Genomic DNA, 18977 nt, shown 5'->3' on the forward strand with positions numbered 1-18977 from the left:
AAGAATGAGGGGGAAAAGTAGCTTTTGTTGTTTTCTTTTTTAAGAGGGCATTTAACACTCAGTATTTATAGCACCATCAGTCCAAGGAACTCCGTTTCGGAGCAATAGCTTTTGGAGTCCATAAATGGGTTCACATCTAATTCAGCAACTTTGAGAAAAATCACTAGCACTGGAAAGCAGTCAATGATTAGAACAATAAATCAGTCTGCAAACCCAGGGATTTAGGTGGAGAAATAGCATCTGCATTTTATATCTAACAAAAATCTGAGGCAGTCCACCTGAACCCACTCACGGGGTTAATGGACACACCTCTTCACTGCCATTACTTTGACTACAGACTTTTGTATCTCTGAATAGTCAGCCTAGGAGGCTCATAGAACACAGTTTGTACCCAGCAAAACAGGAAAGGCCTTTGTCTATACTTGAAAAAAATAAAAAAAGGGGCTAGTAAGTTTAGCTGCTGACAGAAGTCTGCAGTTGTGCAAGGGTAATGAGGACCTAGGTAAGCACCAAGGTCCATGCTCCATGTGCTACGCTGACAGTGCTCTTCTTTCTTAACTTCCTCCATAGAGGAGAACTAGACTTGGAAATGATCAGCAGAGAGAGGCATGTTCCTACCTGTACAAAGTACATACAACTTTTCTGACACTGCCCAACAAGAACATTCATGGGAGGAAAAAGGGTAAATTTCAACTCTAGCTAGGATTTGATCTGCTGCTTGTGTCACACACACAATACATCGTGAGTCTATCTCTCACCTGACTAGTGATGACCCTCAAAGCTGCCAGGCAGACGTTTCCTAGTTATGAACTTCTCACAGCCTCACCTACCCAGTTGGGGCCTGCATCCTGGGCTACAGGATGTGACTTTTGGGGTGCTGAACAGGGCCGCTGTTCTGTCCAGGCCATCATCCCTATCTTGTACTTCCCAATCCACACACAATCTTCCTTACTAATTGCCAGGAGATGCTGCAGGATTGCGCTAAGCAGAGAAAGTGATAGACAGGGAAAACACCTGACTTTTGCATGAGGGAGGGGGAGCTAGACACGAAGCGGGCCCACCAATGAGCTCTGGGATCACCAGGGCTCGGCTCATGCAGCACCTGTCCAACCCCATTGGGGTCTTGGTTCCCTTGACCAGTGGGTTTCTCAGTGGCCGGTGGTGGCTGGAGTTTCTGATGGCCTGCACAGTGCTGCTGAGGAGTGGAGGGAGACGGGAGGAAATGGGATGTGGCCAAGGATGGCCATGACTGTCATGGGAGAAAACTGTCAGAATCGTAACAAAAGCCGCCACTTCTCTGAGGCCACAGACATCAAACTAGAAGCCCTGGGGCTCGGTATTTAACCAACAAATACAGCTCTAAATCTTTTGGTAGATGAAACAGAAAAGCAAATGTGAAGGCTGTCTGATAGAGCAGAACTAGGTTTTTGGTTGTTGTTTTTTGTCTACTTCAGCGTTGAGGGATGTCTACTCGGTCCGCAAATGTGCAGACAGCCACAAGAGGTCATCTCGCGGCTGTGCCTTCTACTTGTGAATTCCCCTGGAGTACGTTGCTTCAGTACTGGGAGCACTCCACTTAACCCAAGTGACGCGGTGGCCAGACCACCAGCAGGCCTCCCCCACGCAACACTGCTCCATCTTGCAGGCGGACCTCAGTCCTTCTTGCCATCCTTCGGTGGCTGACTTTTCGTAGTCCCTAGGTTGTTCCACACTTCTGTGTACAGTAAGGTCCCACAGAAGACAAACGAGGTGCCCAGCCAGTGCCACCGCGTGAAGGGATTCTGGAAGTACCAGATGGAAACCAGGAGGCTCACAAACTTGCGTAGAGTTACAACGAGCGTGACGGTGAGGGAGGCGCACTCTGTTGTGAGGATGAACACGCCCCGGATGCACACGTACCTGGAGGGGTGGGGTTAAGGTAACTGTAAACTGTACGTGGAGACATGGGACACCTTCTGGAATGAATTCTCAGCTTGCATGATCCCGTTTGAAGAAAACACAAGTCTCTTCCACAGACCATCCTGCCTCACCATCCCCTTTATGCATCCCAATTCAAAACTACCTAAAACCCTCCCGTTACTGTTCTGGGTTCGAGGGTGATTTGCTCAGCAGGGTGGTGCCGTCCAGCATCACGTGTCTCTCCACCTACTTCTCCTGAAAGAAACCATATGGCACTCCCATGAGGTGACGTCAGAAGAACAAGGTCCCTCTCAATCTATTTCACTATTCGAAGACTTTACAATTTTGATAATGAACTTAAAGTCATTCAAAGTAACTATTTAAAAAGATTCAGTCTTGCTGGGTACTGGTGGCTCACGCCTATAATCCTAGCTACTCAAGAGGCTGAGATCTGAGGATCAAGGTTCAACAAAGCCAGGCAGGGAAGGAAAGTCCGTGAGGCTCTTATCTCCAATTAACCACCAGAAAACCGGAAGTGGTGCTGTGGCTCACGTGGTAGAGCACTTGCCTTGAGCTGAAAAGTTCAGGGACAGCGCCCAGGCCCAAAGTTCAAGCCCCACCACCGACCCCCCAAAAAAATTAAAAAAAGTCAATGAATTTGAGATTTCTTTCAGAACTTCTTGGCACTTACGACTGATTTTCAGAAACATCCTAGGACACCACAACACTGCAGGTAGAAATGACAGGCCATTCAGATCGCTCACAATAAAACACTAGGTTGTTTTTTTTGTTTTGTTTTTTGCCAGTCTTGGGCCTTGAACTCTGGACCTAAAGGCTGTCCCTGAGCCTTGTGCTCAAGGCTAGCACTTTACCACTTGAGGCACAGTGCTACTACCACTTTTGGGTGTGTGTGTGGGGGGGGGAGGGTGGCGCGGAAGATAAGAGTCTCATGGACTTTCCTGCCTGGGCTGGCTTCGAACAGCTATCTTCAGATCTCAGCCTCATGAGTAGCTAGGATTATAGGTGTTGTGCCACCAGTGCCTGGCTTAGACTCTAGTTTTTAACAAAGCAATGGGCTCTTCACTTCACTCCTTTGTGTGGCTTACTGGTCTACTGCACTGCTTCTATCTCTTTTGCTTCTGCAAAGAAGTTCCCTGGATGTGTCTGTCTCCAACTGACTGCAGCAAAAACCAAATTCATGTGCCACACAGTTAGAAGATATAGCACAAAGGTGACACAAAGATGACAGAGTAATCCAAAGGATACTGAGTGATGACATTCATGAGGAGGTAGAACCACATGACAGGCATTGTCACACCGATGACTGGAACTTGATATAATTCTGCACAGATTAAGAGAGGACATGGTCAGATCACTTTTCTTTTTTGTGGGTCATGGGCTTGAACTCTGAGCCTAGGCCCTGTCCCTCAGCTCTTCAGCTTAAGGTTAGCACTCTACCACTTAAGCCACAGTGCCACTCCCGGTTTTCTGGTGGTTTTTTGGAGATGAGTCTCTCGGACTTTCTTGCCCACCCCGTGGTCAGATTACTTTTGGACAGCTGAACTTTGCATCGTCTGAACAAGGTAACACAGACAAAGCGTAACAAAAATGGTAGCGTTATTTCCCTTGCTAGTCGATTTAGAACAAACATCCTTTTACTTGCTTTGATTTCAGTCTACATCAGCCACCGTCTGGCTGTGTGGGGACTTGTAGAGCACTTTACAACTATGAGTAATACAGAGCCGTACAAACTTCCTTACACAGTCCCTACTTTTACCATACAGAATTTGGAAAATGGCAGAAGGCACGCTGCCCAGGCATAGAGCAGTCATAACTTCACAACGTTCTTAGATGGTCACTACCATTCTTCAAAATGCGCTTATCCCTGAAGGAACATAAGCTTGATTAGAAAAGTGCTTATTTGTTATGTGTGTGTTCGTTTGTCTGTGAACCACTTTATGGTTATTAATTAAACATCAGAACACCTAGTTTCATTTGTTGACTGACCAGTTATAGTTAATCAAATGGCCCTTTAAAAAGTAATAGCTATGTTGTGCCAGGTGACCCATCCCTTGGGACTCACTGCTACTGAAGAGGCTCTCAAGAACATGGAGGCCAAGGAAGTTCCCCAGGCTCCAAGAGCCATTGAAGATGCTCAGCCTGAGATTAAATGGATAGAAAAAAAAAAAAAAAGACCTATAGGAGGCTCAATGGCAAGGCCAGGCTGGGGCTCAGCCCTCTCTTAGCAAAAGGGCCCTATGCCCATAATACACTCCTCAATAAAGGGTAGTAACTCATCTCACGTCACCTCCAACCCGCCCCCCCCCTAAAAAAAAACCAGTAATAGCTAGCCGGGCACCAGTGACTCACACCTATAATCCTAGCTACTCAAGAGGCTGAGATCTGAGGACTAAGGTCCAATGTCAGCCCAGGCAGGAAAGTCCATGAGACTCTGATCTCCAGTTAACCACCAAGTGGATGAGATGAAGAGCTGAGGGATAGAGAGCAGGCCCAGAATTCAAATCTTACCACCAACAGAAAAAAAAAAGTAATAGCTAGCTTATTCTGTAGATACTTGAAGCTAATTCTGCATAGCCTTGTTGCTAGTCTAACCTGTAACTAGGAAACAAGGTCTGTCATCATTTGCTACTGTCTTGCTTGGCAACAAGGCAGTGGCGGCCTGTGAGCAGCTCTGCCTTGCACAACAGAAAATTATGTCCAGCCCCTCAGAGATGGGCTGCTGCCCAACTTTGCAGGGCTCCAGTCTCTGCTAGGTGCTGTTATTGACCCTGTAAAATCTCACTCTATGTTCAAAGGCAAACAGGTAGGCTCCAAAGCAAAATAAAAACTAAAGATACTCTCTTCATTTGCAAATAATGGAGAAAGCTTATAAGAGCTTCTGCTGCTCTAACTACCAATTAACAGCACTATCGACACTTCTGGAAGTTCAGAGGGGGAAAGATAACTGACAAAAATGTAAAACAGACAAATGAGAAATCCCTGGAAACTGGGAGGCAACTCTACCATATAACCTTAGACTCACCAGACTTGTTGAACAGAACTGCATGGTCGTAAATATCAGAAGCCAAGAAAATAAAACCAGGAAGTGGAAGGGCGTGCTAGAGAAAGAAATAGTTTACAGAAAGTTAAATTGAAAAATAATCACAGTATTTGAGAATAATCACAGTAGCTTTACCTACTATGTTGAAAGCTAGAAAGGTGATAAATATAAAGCACATCTAGTTAGACTTAAGTGTCTTTGTCCCTTTGACCCTGTACATCACCCCCAAGTATGGATGTTGCTCTTAGCATTCTGAGGGTTAGAATGGACAAAGCCAAGCAAGCAAAGAACCAGCATCCTTTTGTCTATTAAAGGCGGGGGAGAAATGTGAACAGTCTTCTGCCAAAAGGATTTGCCACAGTTTACTATTTTTAAGAAAGGTTAAGCAAACATACTATAAATAAGGAGTACGTTGGCAGCTTTTAGAGAACTTAGAAATGAGTGGGAAAGAAATCTGAGATCAAGCTGAAGTGAGGGGAAAGGCCAGAGTAGGAAGAGGAGAAAGAAAGGGACAGTAGGTAAGCGAGCTAACGTGCTTGACCACAAACATCTACCCCACTAGGACAGTAGTAATGAAACTCGGGTAATACTTCCCGAGCAGTCACTATGTACCCAAGATTTTCTAAACCAAAGGCACAAACAAAGTAGGAGGTTCAGCATTAAGCTCTGGGCATATTCCAATAGCAAAGAGGGAGAAAGAAGAGGATAACTCTAAGAGGTGTTAGTTCTGTACTTCATGTTCTCAGGCACACATAATTAGCTCATTAAACTAGCCTATGAATAAATCCTTCTGGGGCGACGTGGGCCTCTGGACTCTCCCTCTCTAAGATGTCCATATATGTCCCGCTGGCCTGCTGCTTTTGGAACTGATTTTTCCTTTCCAGGTTTCCATGTTGGGTTGAACCTGATTTCATCCACAAGAATGCTGAGGCTGGAGGAGCTTCTTGTCCCTTTGTGTTGCTCTTGGTTAACAGCCATTTAACCTGCAGATCCTGAACTCCTCCTATAGACAACTATGATTTAGCACCCTACCTGAAGTACTTTAGTCTGTGGCTCTGGAAGCTGTCCACTGAAAATAATCTGATCTTCCAACTATATCAGAATCTCACCCGAGCTAGCATAGTGCAGGGCAGGAGTTTCATCTTGTTCAGATTAAGAAGTTGCTTACATTGTAAAATAAAGCCTCCTTGGAGTGTTTCCCAAATTGTTTGTATAGTGTTTCTTGAAATATACCCATCCTGGCTGACATCAGCAGAGCAAAAGTCAGTGCTCCAATACCTAGAAAACAAACATTGGTTAGAAGACACCAGTGTTTGTTACTTTCCACATTTTCCTACTGAAGGGCTGGGGAGTGGGGATTCACACGTAATCCTAGCTATTCAGAAACACAGATCTGGAAGGTTGTGGTTTGAGGCCAGGCCAGATAAAGTCCCTATCTCAACAAATGTGCCAAAGGTGGTGGCATACATCTGTAACCCCAGCTTCACAGGAGGCACGGGTATGACAAACACGGTCTGAGGCTGTCTCTGGCAAAAATGATAGATCCTATCTGACAAATAATCTAAAAGCAAGAAAGGCTAATGAAGTAGGTCAAGTGTCAGAGCATATGCCTAACAAGTGTGACGTCTTGAGTTCAAGCCCCAGCATTGAATATAGATAGATAAGATAGATAACTATTCACAGCTTGAAAATACTATAAACTAATAGAACATGTACAAAAACTTAGACTTAAAAATTAACAGTATTACCCCCCAATTCTTTATAGTTTTCTATATCTCTCCTACATACTTATTTGTATATACTTTTTATTATATTTTCTTGCCAGTCGTAGGGCTTGAACTCTGGGCCTGGTCACTATCCTTGAGCTTCTTTTTGCTCAATGCTAGCACTTTATCACTTGAGCTACAGCACCATTTCCAGCTTTCTCTGAGTATTTTATTGGCAATAAAGTGTCAAGGACTTTTGTACCAGGGCTGACTTCAAACTGCAATTCGCAGATCTCAGCCTCCCAAGTAGCTAGGATTACAAGTTTGAGCCACCAGCTCCCAGCTTGTACATACATTTTTATATCTTGCCTTTCCTACAACTTTTTTCCTTCAAATCCTTTATTAATTTTTCAAAGTATGATTTAATGACTGTATATTATTCTATTACATGATTGTACCATACTTAAATATCTTACAATAAGAGTTAATCCAAATAATTATACTGTATACAAACATTTAAATGCCAATTATTTTATTCTTTAGCATAAATTCTCATAAACTGATTTGAAGGTTGTAGACGTCTGAAAATCCCGATGCCCAATGTTTTCCTACAAAGGCTATGCCAATTACACTTCTACAGTTCATACAAAAACAGTTGTCTTACTGACCCTTCAGCAGCAATGAAAATAATCACTTATCATCTTGCCAATATGACTGGGCCAAAGTAAAAAGGTATTTTTTTTATTTTAATGTGCATTTCTTTGATTATAGGACTAGTGAGGTTGATGTAAGATTAGTAGACATTATTTCTTCCTTATTAATTGAGTAAAGTATGCTTTCTAATAGCTTACAGAGATCTTTCTATGTTAAGAATGGTCATCTGAAGAGCTAAAGCTTGAAGCCAAGAGTAAGAGGGACATGGTTCTTTCATTGATATTTCACTTCCATTGGGTCAGTTTTAATCTATTCTTGTTATTACCAAAAACACCAAGAAAGACATGGATTCTTTTGTTAATAAACACATTGCCATGAGGTGGACATTTTTCTTTTTTATTTCTTGAATACTAAAGTTCGGAGGTATATGGTCCCAAGTGCCCTCTCTTTTATGGCGTAATTTGTTTAGCCTAAGTTTCTCACCAACAGACATGTCCCTTGCGAAATCTCAGCAAACACAACTGCAGAGGCCGTGAGCTTTGTTTTAATTACTATACTTGCCTAGTAACCACCATGCAAATGCCCGGAATCCATCGTTCTCACTCAAGGTGGATTGGGAAGTCTAGGACAGAAGAAAATACACTAGGTAGAGGCCAGAACTGTATGGAATGTGCTGAGATGTGAGAGGAATACGTATGTGACCCACTGCCCTTCTACTCCTGTCTTTCAGAGATTTGAGCTCTTGCATTACATAAACCTTTAAGTCATGTTACAGTTCATAAATGCTTGGTCAATGGGCCCCAATGGCTAGAAGTGACTATGGATGATTTGAGAACCGATTCTTACCACCTGTTTTGCTGACATGAAGGTGCAAATAAATATCCCTGTGGACACCAATGCAATGGAGGTATATCTGAAAATGCTGTATCTGAAAAAAATAAGAACAAAAACATCTTAGGAGAGTAAATACATAAAGTTCCAAATATTTACAGTCAGATGATACATGCAAGTCTGAATCACTAGACTATCACTGTGAGAAGTGCTTCACAGGTGTTCACACGAATATGTACCTTCACGAGGGAAACACGATGCTGGCAGGTTACATTTTTCCTTGGTGTTGTTTACAACAGCTTACAGCCAACCATGCCAACAGATGGATTGTTTCATCAGAAAGCAACAACAAAAAGACTGGGACCAGTGGCTTTTCTCGCTGTACTGGGGCTCAAACTGAGTCATAACACACATGCCACTCAAGAGGAACAACTGACTATGAAGCTCAAGGAGCACGATTCAATACTTATGAAATCATTAATATTCGTTCTCTGGGAAAGGCATTTCTTTACTGTAAGTCTCTGAATAATTTAGGTGTTTTTTGGAAACGCTGATATACTGTAGTTAAAGTGATACGTGTATGGGGGTAGAACTATTAGCAGCAATTATTGTAACATGTCACAGTACAAAAATACTATCATTACCATCTTTCTTAGATTTTTAGTGGTCAAGTGAAATGTCTCAGGAAAGTGCTGGAAGAAATTAAAATTTATAAAGGGCATGCTTAAGATTTGGTGTTTCAATTCTGGAATGTGGAGCACAAAGTATAAACCCAAAGGGCTGTTGCCCAAGACAAAAAGACAAGATGCTAGTTAATTACATTAGATAGTTAACTTATATATAAGTTCCTGCTCTGTGGGTGATAATACACAGAAAGAGATTATAAATGCTTTTTATTCTTTTCTTTCTTTTTATTTATTTTATCCTTATCGTAAGTAGTTATACAAAGGGGTTTCAACTCAACAAATCAGTTTATAAGTATAATGCATCTTGATCAATGTTACTTCTTCCATTACTTCAGATAACACTCAAGTCACTAAAGGAAACAGATGTTTGAGAAACGCTAATGGCATTTTAAGGAACTATCAAGAGAACCAAGCTCCTTTCAGGATAAGTTCTTTGTATCCCTATTAGAACTAAAATCAAAGGTTGAGAAGGATAGTTCCTTCTCAAAGGGAATTCAATGCTGCAACAAGCACAATGGTCATTTCCAGTATCTGATCTTCACAAATGTTTGCTCAAATACACAGAACCCAGAAAAGAAAAACTGATCTACAGTGGTACTGATCTGGGAAATGAGAAGCCTCAGGAGAAAAAGTGCCCATGATAAGGAGCCTAGTGACATGGGACAATGGTCCCCGTCATGACATGGCCTTGGGTAAGAGCTCCAGGTTATGACATTTTGAACTAACAGCCGGTATGGAGAGTTCTAATACTGAGGCAGAGTACTGAGCATATTGAAAAGGTGTCATTATGAGCTTACACAATTTTGGGCTTAGCAAGGACGGTCAATTTCTCCCTAAAGTTTCTATATTGTATGTGCTGTCTCTCTTTTTTGGCAGTGAGAAGCGAGACTCAGAATGAAGATACATCGAAGAAGCATCCTTGGTACTTCTGCCCTTTTTCCGCCTCTAATACAGAGAGTGGCATTGGTGGTCGTTACAGAGAACCATCCAGAACCTGCCCTTCCACCTTCATGCCTACTGGGCCTTTGCTGGGAATTCTTAGTACATGTGACTATTCTCCAGTCATTATGTTATACCAGTGAGCATCTGCTAGGACAGGAGTGTCCCACAAGACAGCTGGACTGCAAGAAATGTTCTGTGATCTGGGTTTTCCAAATATGGCCGCCACCAGCCATGTGTGGCTATTGAGCCTTTAAAATAGGACAAGTCAAATGGAGAAACTAAGTATTTCATTTTGTTTTATCTTAAAAAAACTTAAATGTAAATAGTCACATGAGGTCAGTGGAAGCCATATTGGACAGCTAAATTGTCTATCAATTGGTTCCACAGACTGACCTGGCACTAATGCTTTAGCTCTACACCGAATCACAGGAAGGGCTGAGACCTCAGGAACCTTCATGACTATGCATCATTTTAGAGGAAAGAACTAAGAAAAAAGGTAGATGGCCAAGAGCAAGCTTATACACTGAGGGAAAAGAAACCCAGCATTCCTAGTCTATGGATATACAGCTTACCTTTTCTTCAAAATGATAATTCCCAGAATCATGCTAGCAATTAGAGAACCCTATAAAAGGAGACAAGAGTAAGAGTTTTAGTGCACCAGGAAAAGAACACGGCATAATTCAACAGGAATACCAACATGAATACTGGGAAAACATGGGATGAAGGAAGTTAGTACAAAAAATTAATGAGGTTCAGATGTTTTTATGATGGCAAAAAGTACAGCCCACAATGCTTTTAATTAATCACATATTTAGGCCTGAGATCAATAAAAGAGAGCCATCCACTTTCACAATTCTTTTTTTTTTTTTTGGGTCCAGTCGTGGGGCCTGAACTCTGGGCCTGGGCGCTGTCCCTCAGCTCTTCAGCTCAAGGCTAGCGCTCTACCACTTGAGCCACAGCACCACTTCTGGCTTTTTTCTTTTTGCTTATGTGGTGCTGAGGAATCGAACCCAGAGCCTCATGCGTGCAAGGCAAGCGCTCTACCACTAAGCCACCTTCCCAGCCCCACTTTCACAATTCTTTTAGCCTTGTTCTTAGATAAATGCTCAGCATTCACAAACCTATTTTTCTAGCCTAGGCTTCACTTATTAGAAGACATTTCTGCTTCTGCCATAAATTGGGTCTACCTGCTTGCTTTTGCTTTTCAGAGGAGCACTTACGGATCTGAATATCATGTGCAGGGGCATGGCGATGTTAAGGTTGAGAGCGTAGTTGTTCACCACACTGACAGTGAAGAACATGGTCACCATGATGGCATAGTACCTGTAACACAGAGAACAGCACCTCGCACAACTCATTTCAAGATGATCAATTACAGAAGGAAAGAGGTATGAGAGGGTGGGGGCTCAAAAGTATTTTTCTCATCTCTTCTCTATTAAAAGACCACTAACTTGTGAATCAAATACTAAGGCATATAAAACTATTCCACAAAGTCAGAGAAACATGGGAAGAGCTTGAATCACCAGAGACTTTGCAGAAATATTCGTCTAATTTGTTAAGTACACAACCTGAAAGGAGGCGTTAAAAATGTTACTGGGCCCTGGTGACTCATGCCTATAACCCTAGCTACTCAGGAGGCTGAGATCTGAGAATCACTGACCAGAGGCAGCTTGTGCGGGAAAGTCCATGTGACTCTATCTCCCAAAAAAACTACGAGTGGAGCTGTGGCTTAAGTGGTTAGGCCTGAGTTCAAGCCCCAGGGCCACGCACACACACAAATGTTACTTAATAATTATCTATAGGGTTTTTTCAAGAGGTGCCATGGTGGCTGGGAAGGTGGCTCAGTGGTAGAGTGCTTCCCTTACATGCATGAGGCCCTGGGTTCGATTCCTCAGTACCACATAAGCTGAAATAGCTGGAAGTGGTGCTGTGGCTCAAGTAGTAGAGCGCTAGCCTTCAGCTGAATTGCTGAGGGACAGCGCCCAGGCCCAGACTTCAGGCCCCATGACCAAAAAAAAAAAAAAAAAAGTGCAACAATACTACTTAGCATATCTTATAACTATACCATCACAGGAAATGGGATACACAACTACTACAAATTTGTGTTCACATCAGACTTTTCTTCTTTTTCTGTTTGGTTGTTTTGCTACAATGTTTCACTATACACTCCAGTTGGACCACAAGATCCTTTTGTCTCCACCTCTGAAGAGCTGGAATTGCTGGGATTACAGGCATACACCACTGTGCCAGGCTAAATTATGCCTTCCGACTGACCCCATTACTCCTCCTGTCCCCCCAACACACACTATTATCTCCATCACAGTTATTTTACCTGTAATGGGCAGGATTTTTATCCTAAAAGTGGGCTCCCCAGAGTCTCAAAATATATTAACTTTTAAATTGAATTATTCTGCGGACATCTTCGATGTAAGTCTGAGAAAAGAACATCACATATGGCCATAACCTCTCAATTTCCTTAAAAAAGACCAAAAGCTAGACACTTCACCTTATTGGGATAGCTGGAGGCTTCCTTCCCAAGTCAGCTTCAAAGAAGAACCCTTCTATAGCAATAAATAAGAACTGTGCAAATGTCACGATGTTCCCACATCCTGGATGCTTCCTGTACAGTGAACAACAAAAAGAAAAAAATAAGGCACAAAAAGTGAGATAACTGGCATTAAAATGTGTTATATTTATAGTTCCAAAATAACAGGAAGGCTAGATTGCTGTGGTCCACTGTCTTTCCTTACCTTGGCTTTTGTATGGATCATGTGTATTTAGCACCATGCTTCCTCACTTCATTCTTCCTTGAGTATGGCAGGCCCTGAGTGATAATTACTCTGCCACCTTCATAACTAAAACTGTGGTACAGCTCATTTAACCAAAGGCCTTTAATCAGAGGCCTAGTCAGCTTAGGTAGCAAAACTGAAGTTGGATATATGCTGGAATTTCTCCTGGAATGTTCATATATCCCTCCTGACCAGGAGCTGACAAGCAGCTTACTTTAGATAGTGTCCCCAAGGACTCAAAACTGGCCCCTGGAATAGGGGAAAATCCCACTGTTTTAAAGTGAGGGAGAGATCTACTTCTCTGCATATAAACCAGCAAATAGTACATCGATGGAGAGGTAACTAAGATAAATAGGTCTAGAAAGGGTCCTAGGGCTTGGGAACAATAAATTAAGGACTGAGAAACACTGCTAGAACATACTCCTCTCCACAACCCTTCATGCCATATTTCAAATCTACTAGGCAGTCAAGAAACAGTTGTGTAATTCAACTGCTCCTATTCAGTGATCTATCTAACAGCTGGGGAGTCTTCCATGCTATTAGGAACAAGATTACAAAGCAGAAATATTCCTTCTAACATCCTCCCTGAGGCACCCTGTGAAAATGAGTTTTGTGAGATGTTGCCTGTTTTGTTGAGCTTGTCCTCCATTCAGCCAAGTTCAATCACCAGAAATTGCCAGCGTAAGCCCCCTAACTGGGTCCTTGGTTCCTCTAGGAATTGGGGAACCAATGATATGAGTCAGCAGAAAAGCAGCCAATCAGGGAACTGCAGCTTTAAAGAACTTGCAGAAGGCAAGGAAGCTGATGAACCAACACCTGCCTGGTGGCAGGCCGCCACAAAAGAATAAGGAGAAAAAAATGAGGAAATAAGGGTGGGAAAGACTCAACCTTACCAGAAACAGGAGACCACCAATCAAGAAAACCATCCAATTCTTACTATTTAACTCAAAACGGGCTGGGAATGTGGCTTAGTGGTAGAGTGATTGCCTACCATGCATGAAGCCCTGGGTTCATCCTCAGTACCACATAGAAAAGGCCGGAGTGGTGCTGTGGCTCAAGTGGTAGAGTGCTAGCCTTGAGCAAAGTAGCTCAGGGACAGTGCCCAGGGCTTTAGTTCAAGCCCCAGGACTGGGAAAAAATAAAAAATATATAAAATAGCAATGCCAAAATATACAAATTATTAAACACACTCATCAGGCATAAAAATAGACAACTCAGGCATAAGCCATTTTGTAGCAAGTAAGGTTTAACCACTGGAAGCACACTGTTGATACTTTCTTAAGCTCTTTAACTATGAACATGTCTTTGAAATCTATTCCATTATATGTAATTCAACATTTTTTCCCCAGTGTTTCTTGTGTTCAACAGACAAGGTTACATTTTGCAGGAACCCATAAATAAGCATGTAAGACCTTTATCTCATCTAAGGAGCTAATTAAAACCATTAGCCTAAATACCAGAGACAGAAGGAAAAAAAAATCTAATGCTAGGTGGTTTGTAGCAACAGTGCTTTCCAGTTCTGTCCTGGATGCTCTTTATAAACTCACAGGTGCCTGAAGATGTGCCCTCTCCCAGTTCTGATTCCATTGATCAAGGGAAAGACCCTTGCAATGAGAACTTCAAAAGCTTCCCAGGTTGAAAGTCACTGATATTGATGTGGGGGAAGAACCAATGGTGTGTGTGTGCATTTGTGTGTATTTAAATGTGCTGGTGCTGATCTTGTGTGGTTGGAGGGCTGAGACCTACTGTGCTCCACAATGGTTACATTTACTGACAGATAAGCTAGATGCTGGTGATTCATGCCTATAATCCTAGCTACAGAGGAGGCTGAGATCTGAGGATCAAGGTTCAAAACCAGGCAGGGCAGGAAAGTCCAGGAGACTCTTATCTCCAATTAACCATCTGAAAAGTATAAGGAGAGGTGTGCCTCAAGGGGTAGAGCACCAGTATTGAGTAAAACAGCTAAGAGACAGTGCCCAGACCTGGAGTTCAATCCCTAATACAGGCACTTACATACACACACACACACACACACACACACACACACACACACACACACACAAAATAAGCAGGCAAGATTCACCCTGTTACTATATGAAAATAGAAACCAATCAATTTATCTAAATTCAGTTTTCTTATCTTTAAAATGGAAACAGTATTAGTATTTAAATGGAATTATATCACTAGTTTGTTTATTGCTGAATAAATAAGCGAGTCTCAGAAAAGCACTTAAACAATGTATGCTACAAGCACTGAGAGAGGCAGACTGTAAGCCTAACTACTTCAGAAAGTGAGATCTAGGGAATGCTGTTCAAAGCCAGCCCAGGCAGATATATCTAAGAGACGTTTTGTTGTTGTTGGATGTGGGGCTTGACTTGGGCCTGGGTACTATCCTTAAGCTCTTTTGCTCAAGGATAGCCCTGTACCACTTTGAACCAGAGTACCACTTCCGGTTTTCTGCTAGTTAATTGGAGATAAGGGTCTCATGGATTTTTCTGCCCAGGCTGGCTATGAACCACAATCCTCAGATCTCAGCCTCCTGAGTAGCTAGGATTACAGGAGTGAGCCACAGGTATCCAGCTCCTTAGTTTTTAATAGGGTCTCACATTTATGGTCAGTCCAGTTTGGACTTAAGTGTCCTATTTATGCTTGTCCTGAGGCTGGGATAACAGGCATTGTGTCACCACAGCCAGCTGTTATCTAGGAAACTTTTTGCCCAGCCTGGAACCATGAACCTCTCAATCTCAGACTCAGTGGTTAGGATTACAAGTATAAACCCCCTGCTCTACCCAACCCAGTATTTTAAAAACAAGCTAAGCAAGTTTTTGTACTGTTGTATAGTTAGCTCTCAGGGGATTTATTTTAACTTGAATAATTCAGTTTAAAGCTTCAGAGTAAGAATTTGAAATGTATTTTTTTTTGCAAGTCTTTTGCACTCTCAAACCTACTCTTCAGAAACTGAAGACGGCATCTCTTTGATTCTCTTTGGCAAGAATCCAAATTTATTTATTTATTTAAAATAACTTGAGAGATAACAAATTGGGCAGATAAGTTTATGTCTTTTGTAATTATTTTCTAGATATAAAAAACTTCCTTAGTCGGGCGCTGGTGGCTCATGCCTGTAATCCTGGCTACTCAGGAGGTTGAGATCTGAGGATCACGGTTCAAAGCCAGCGTGGGCAAGGAAAGTCTGTGAGACTCTTATCTGCAATAAACCACTCAGAAAACCGGAAGTGGCACCGTGGCACAAGTGGTAGAGTGCTCACCACTTGAAGAAGAGCTGAGGGACAGAGCTCAGGTCCAGAGTTCAAGCCCCACAACCGACAAAGAAAAAAAAATTCCTTATTCAATTCTACATCTGCCTTCTGGATGAAAAGTTATGTGGGAAAAATAAAATAAAATGCTTCCAACTATTTTCCTGCTGTAAGATATGCAATACATTGCCTAGTTTGCCTAGATAGCTAAAGTGTGTTTATCTTATTTGCAGGGTAGAATATAAACTCCTCGGTGAGTGAATAAGCCTTCATGCACTTCTGTGTGTCTGCCTAGTACAGTGACAGCTTACAATTTTTTTTTTTTTACTGGTCTCAATTATACAATTAGAAAAGAAAAAAAAACCCTAAATTTGTTTTCTACTTTGGAAAGATGGTTAAAACTGTCCATTTCTTTCAGCCAGTCATTTTACCCTTTACATTTAGAATTCTGCTTTGTGCTTATAATGGCACCTAAGTGCTCCAATACCAATACACAAAGCACAGCTCCAGCCCTATAAAAATTTATAAGTTTCCCATGGTGATGGCCTAAGATTAAAATCACAAATTTCAAGGTCACATTTAGAAATTAAGCTTAGAGACCATCTGGCTTAAGCAGGTCTTACTTTATTTTTCTGTAAGAGAAGCAATTGTGTAAAGCTGCTGTTCAGTCTGATGTAAAGTTGATTTGATTAATAAACCTTAGTAATCTCAAATCAAGAAGTTTTACTTCCTTTACTTTATGAAAACCTACCACTGTATATAAAAATACAGATTTGCAAAGAAGATAAATAAGGAGTGAATTCACTTGAGTGGTGATTTACTTATAAGTTATTTGAGGATTCTGGAATAGAAGTACCTATAAACATTTTTAAAATGTAGATTTATCTCCAGTTTTCTGAAATATATCATAAAACAAAGTATACCTATGCTGAAACAAAGTTGCAAGAGAGAAAGGTAAGCCAACTACCAGTGTACCTCAGGTGATCCTCACACAGCTCATTTAATCCTTCAAGACCTTTTAAGACCGATAGAGCTCTGGTTCCCTTTGACAGCTTAAGTAATTTAGCCAAGGGCCCATAAACTAGTAAAAGGGGGCTTCAGTTGTTAGCATATTCTGACACCCTACAGTCTTTCTCAAGATTTAATAGCATACTCAACACAAATATTACACTATTACTTTCTGACTTCCATTTCCACCTGGTGTGATTATATCACTTTACACTATATAGTTATGATGTCATATTATATATAATATAATATGTATTATATAATATTATATATATACATATTAAGTATATTATATACATTTCCAAAGTGGCATTCCTTTCAAGTGTATCAGAATTATAGCCGGATATACTTGTTTCATTTCATATCCGTCACTGTCTACTCCCAAGACAAATAATAAATCTGTATCAACATTTCCTGCATGATAAAATTTCAAGCTCTGCAAAAGCAAAACTTAACCCTTTACAGAGCAAAATGTATGTCAACTGGTTGCTTCAGAATAACTTTAGTCGATGATATCAATGAATAATAAAGTACATTTCTTCTAGATACTACATGACAAATTGGATGACCAAAATCTATGGGCTGTTCATGTTCAAAAACAATGGAGAGGGAAGAGGAGGTGTTGTTCAAGTGGTAGAGGCTAGCCTTGACTGAATAAAGATAAGGGACAGGACCCAAGCCTCATTACTAGAGTGTGCACACATGTGGGCAGGTGCGCGTGCGTGCATGCACACACACACACACAGGCACAAACACACAAAATGATAGGGAAATGGAAAAAGGTGGGTTTTTTTTTTTTGGGTCCAGTCATGGGGCCTGAACTCTGGGCCTGGGTGCTGTCCCTCAGCTCTTCAGCTCAAGGCTAGCGCTCTACCACTTGAGCCACAGCACCGCTTCCAGCTTTTATTCTTTTTGCTTATGTGGTACTGAGGAATAGAACCCAGGGCCTCATGCATGCAAGGCAAGCGCTCTACACTGAGCCACCTTCCCAGCCCCCTGGAAAAAGGTTTGTGGCTAGGAATTTAGACTCTTGCATTCCAGTTCTTGCTTTGTCACTTACAAGTTGTCAAAGGCAACCTAAGTTCCCTTTCTGAAAAACTAACTATAATTCTTTTTCTTGTTTTTGCCAATACTAAGGTTTGAACTCAGGTGTTGTCCCTCCCCTTTTTCACTCAAGGCTGGCACTCTACCACTTGAGTTACAGCTCCACTTCTGGCTTTTTGCTGTTTACAGATAAGAGTCTCACAAACTTATCTGCCCTAGCTGGCTTTGAACAGCAATCCTTAGACCTCAGTGTTCTTAGGATTACAGACATGAGTCACTGGCACTCAGCTAAGAACTGTAATTCTTAAACATAAGTTTGTTCACATAGTCAGTGGAGATAATAAATAGGTTCAGAAACATGGAACCTGGTATTATTATGTTACAGCTGAGGTTGGGAAGGAAGAGCTCAGACAGGCTAGGTAACTTGAAGGCCACAAAGCCAATGGATGACGGAGCCAAGAGTGAAATTCTTAACTTTGAACTTTTAAGTCCTGAGCCTTTCCCACTCCACCTGCTGTCTTCTGTAAAGCTTCTGGCCCTGAACTTTGCACATTCTTACTCAACCTTATTTCCCAGACACCTCCACAAAGCCAACCTGCTTCTCTAGGGGGAAATGTCTCAATCATTCTTAATGTAAGGCTCCTAGAGCATGCTTCCCAATTAAAAACAAAACAAGAAACAAAAAGCCACATCACGGAAGCTGGAAACGCGCCTGGGTCATTTTGACCTATCCTCTACATACAATTATTATCTGTCTATATTGTTGAGATGTGTGTATGGGCAAAGTGCCTTAACACTGTTGAAGGCCAATAAAAACAGATCGTTCTGTGGGGCATTTGGAAGCAGATGAAACTGCAGCGTGTGCAAACAAGGATGGCTGTGTACTACTACTGTCTGAAAGTTTTGCTCAAGTCAGGCATGTGCTATTATTAACTGGCCCCAGAAAGGCTTGAATTTGATAGGAAGAAGGGGGGGGAGAGAAGGCGGGGAGAGGGAGAGAATAGAGATGGGGAGAGGTGAGAGGGAAAGAAGAGGAGGGAGAGGGAAAGGGGGAGAGGAGAGAGGGGGCTTGGCAAAGGAACATAAGTTCTTGCCCCCCCCCC

General features: G+C 41.9%; 1 protein-coding gene across 1 annotated transcript in view; it reads right to left on the reverse strand.

Moving 5' to 3' along the window:
* Window positions 1-1110: 1110 nt before the first annotated feature.
* Window positions 1111-18977, reverse strand: part of Slc35b4 (solute carrier family 35 (UDP-xylose/UDP-N-acetylglucosamine transporter), member B4) — an 18498-nt gene continuing 631 nt past the window's right edge. Inside the window, exons 2-10 of the mRNA XM_013021730.1 lie at window positions 12286-12399; window positions 11000-11102; window positions 10352-10401; window positions 8167-8248; window positions 7882-7942; window positions 6129-6238; window positions 4943-5018; window positions 3166-3241; window positions 1111-1899 (exon numbers count right to left, since the gene is read on the reverse strand). Of these exons, the coding sequence (XP_012877184.1) occupies window positions 1653-1899; window positions 3166-3241; window positions 4943-5018; window positions 6129-6238; window positions 7882-7942; window positions 8167-8248; window positions 10352-10401; window positions 11000-11102; window positions 12286-12399 (919 nt within the window). The 3' untranslated portion in view covers window positions 1111-1652. The remainder of the gene's footprint in view (window positions 1900-3165; window positions 3242-4942; window positions 5019-6128; window positions 6239-7881; window positions 7943-8166; window positions 8249-10351; window positions 10402-10999; window positions 11103-12285; window positions 12400-18977) is intronic.

This window comes from Dipodomys ordii, unplaced genomic scaffold (assembly GCF_000151885.1).
Source record: "Dipodomys ordii isolate 6190 unplaced genomic scaffold, Dord_2.0 Scaffold56, whole genome shotgun sequence".
Classification (NCBI taxonomy): Eukaryota; Metazoa; Chordata; class Mammalia; order Rodentia; family Heteromyidae; genus Dipodomys; species Dipodomys ordii.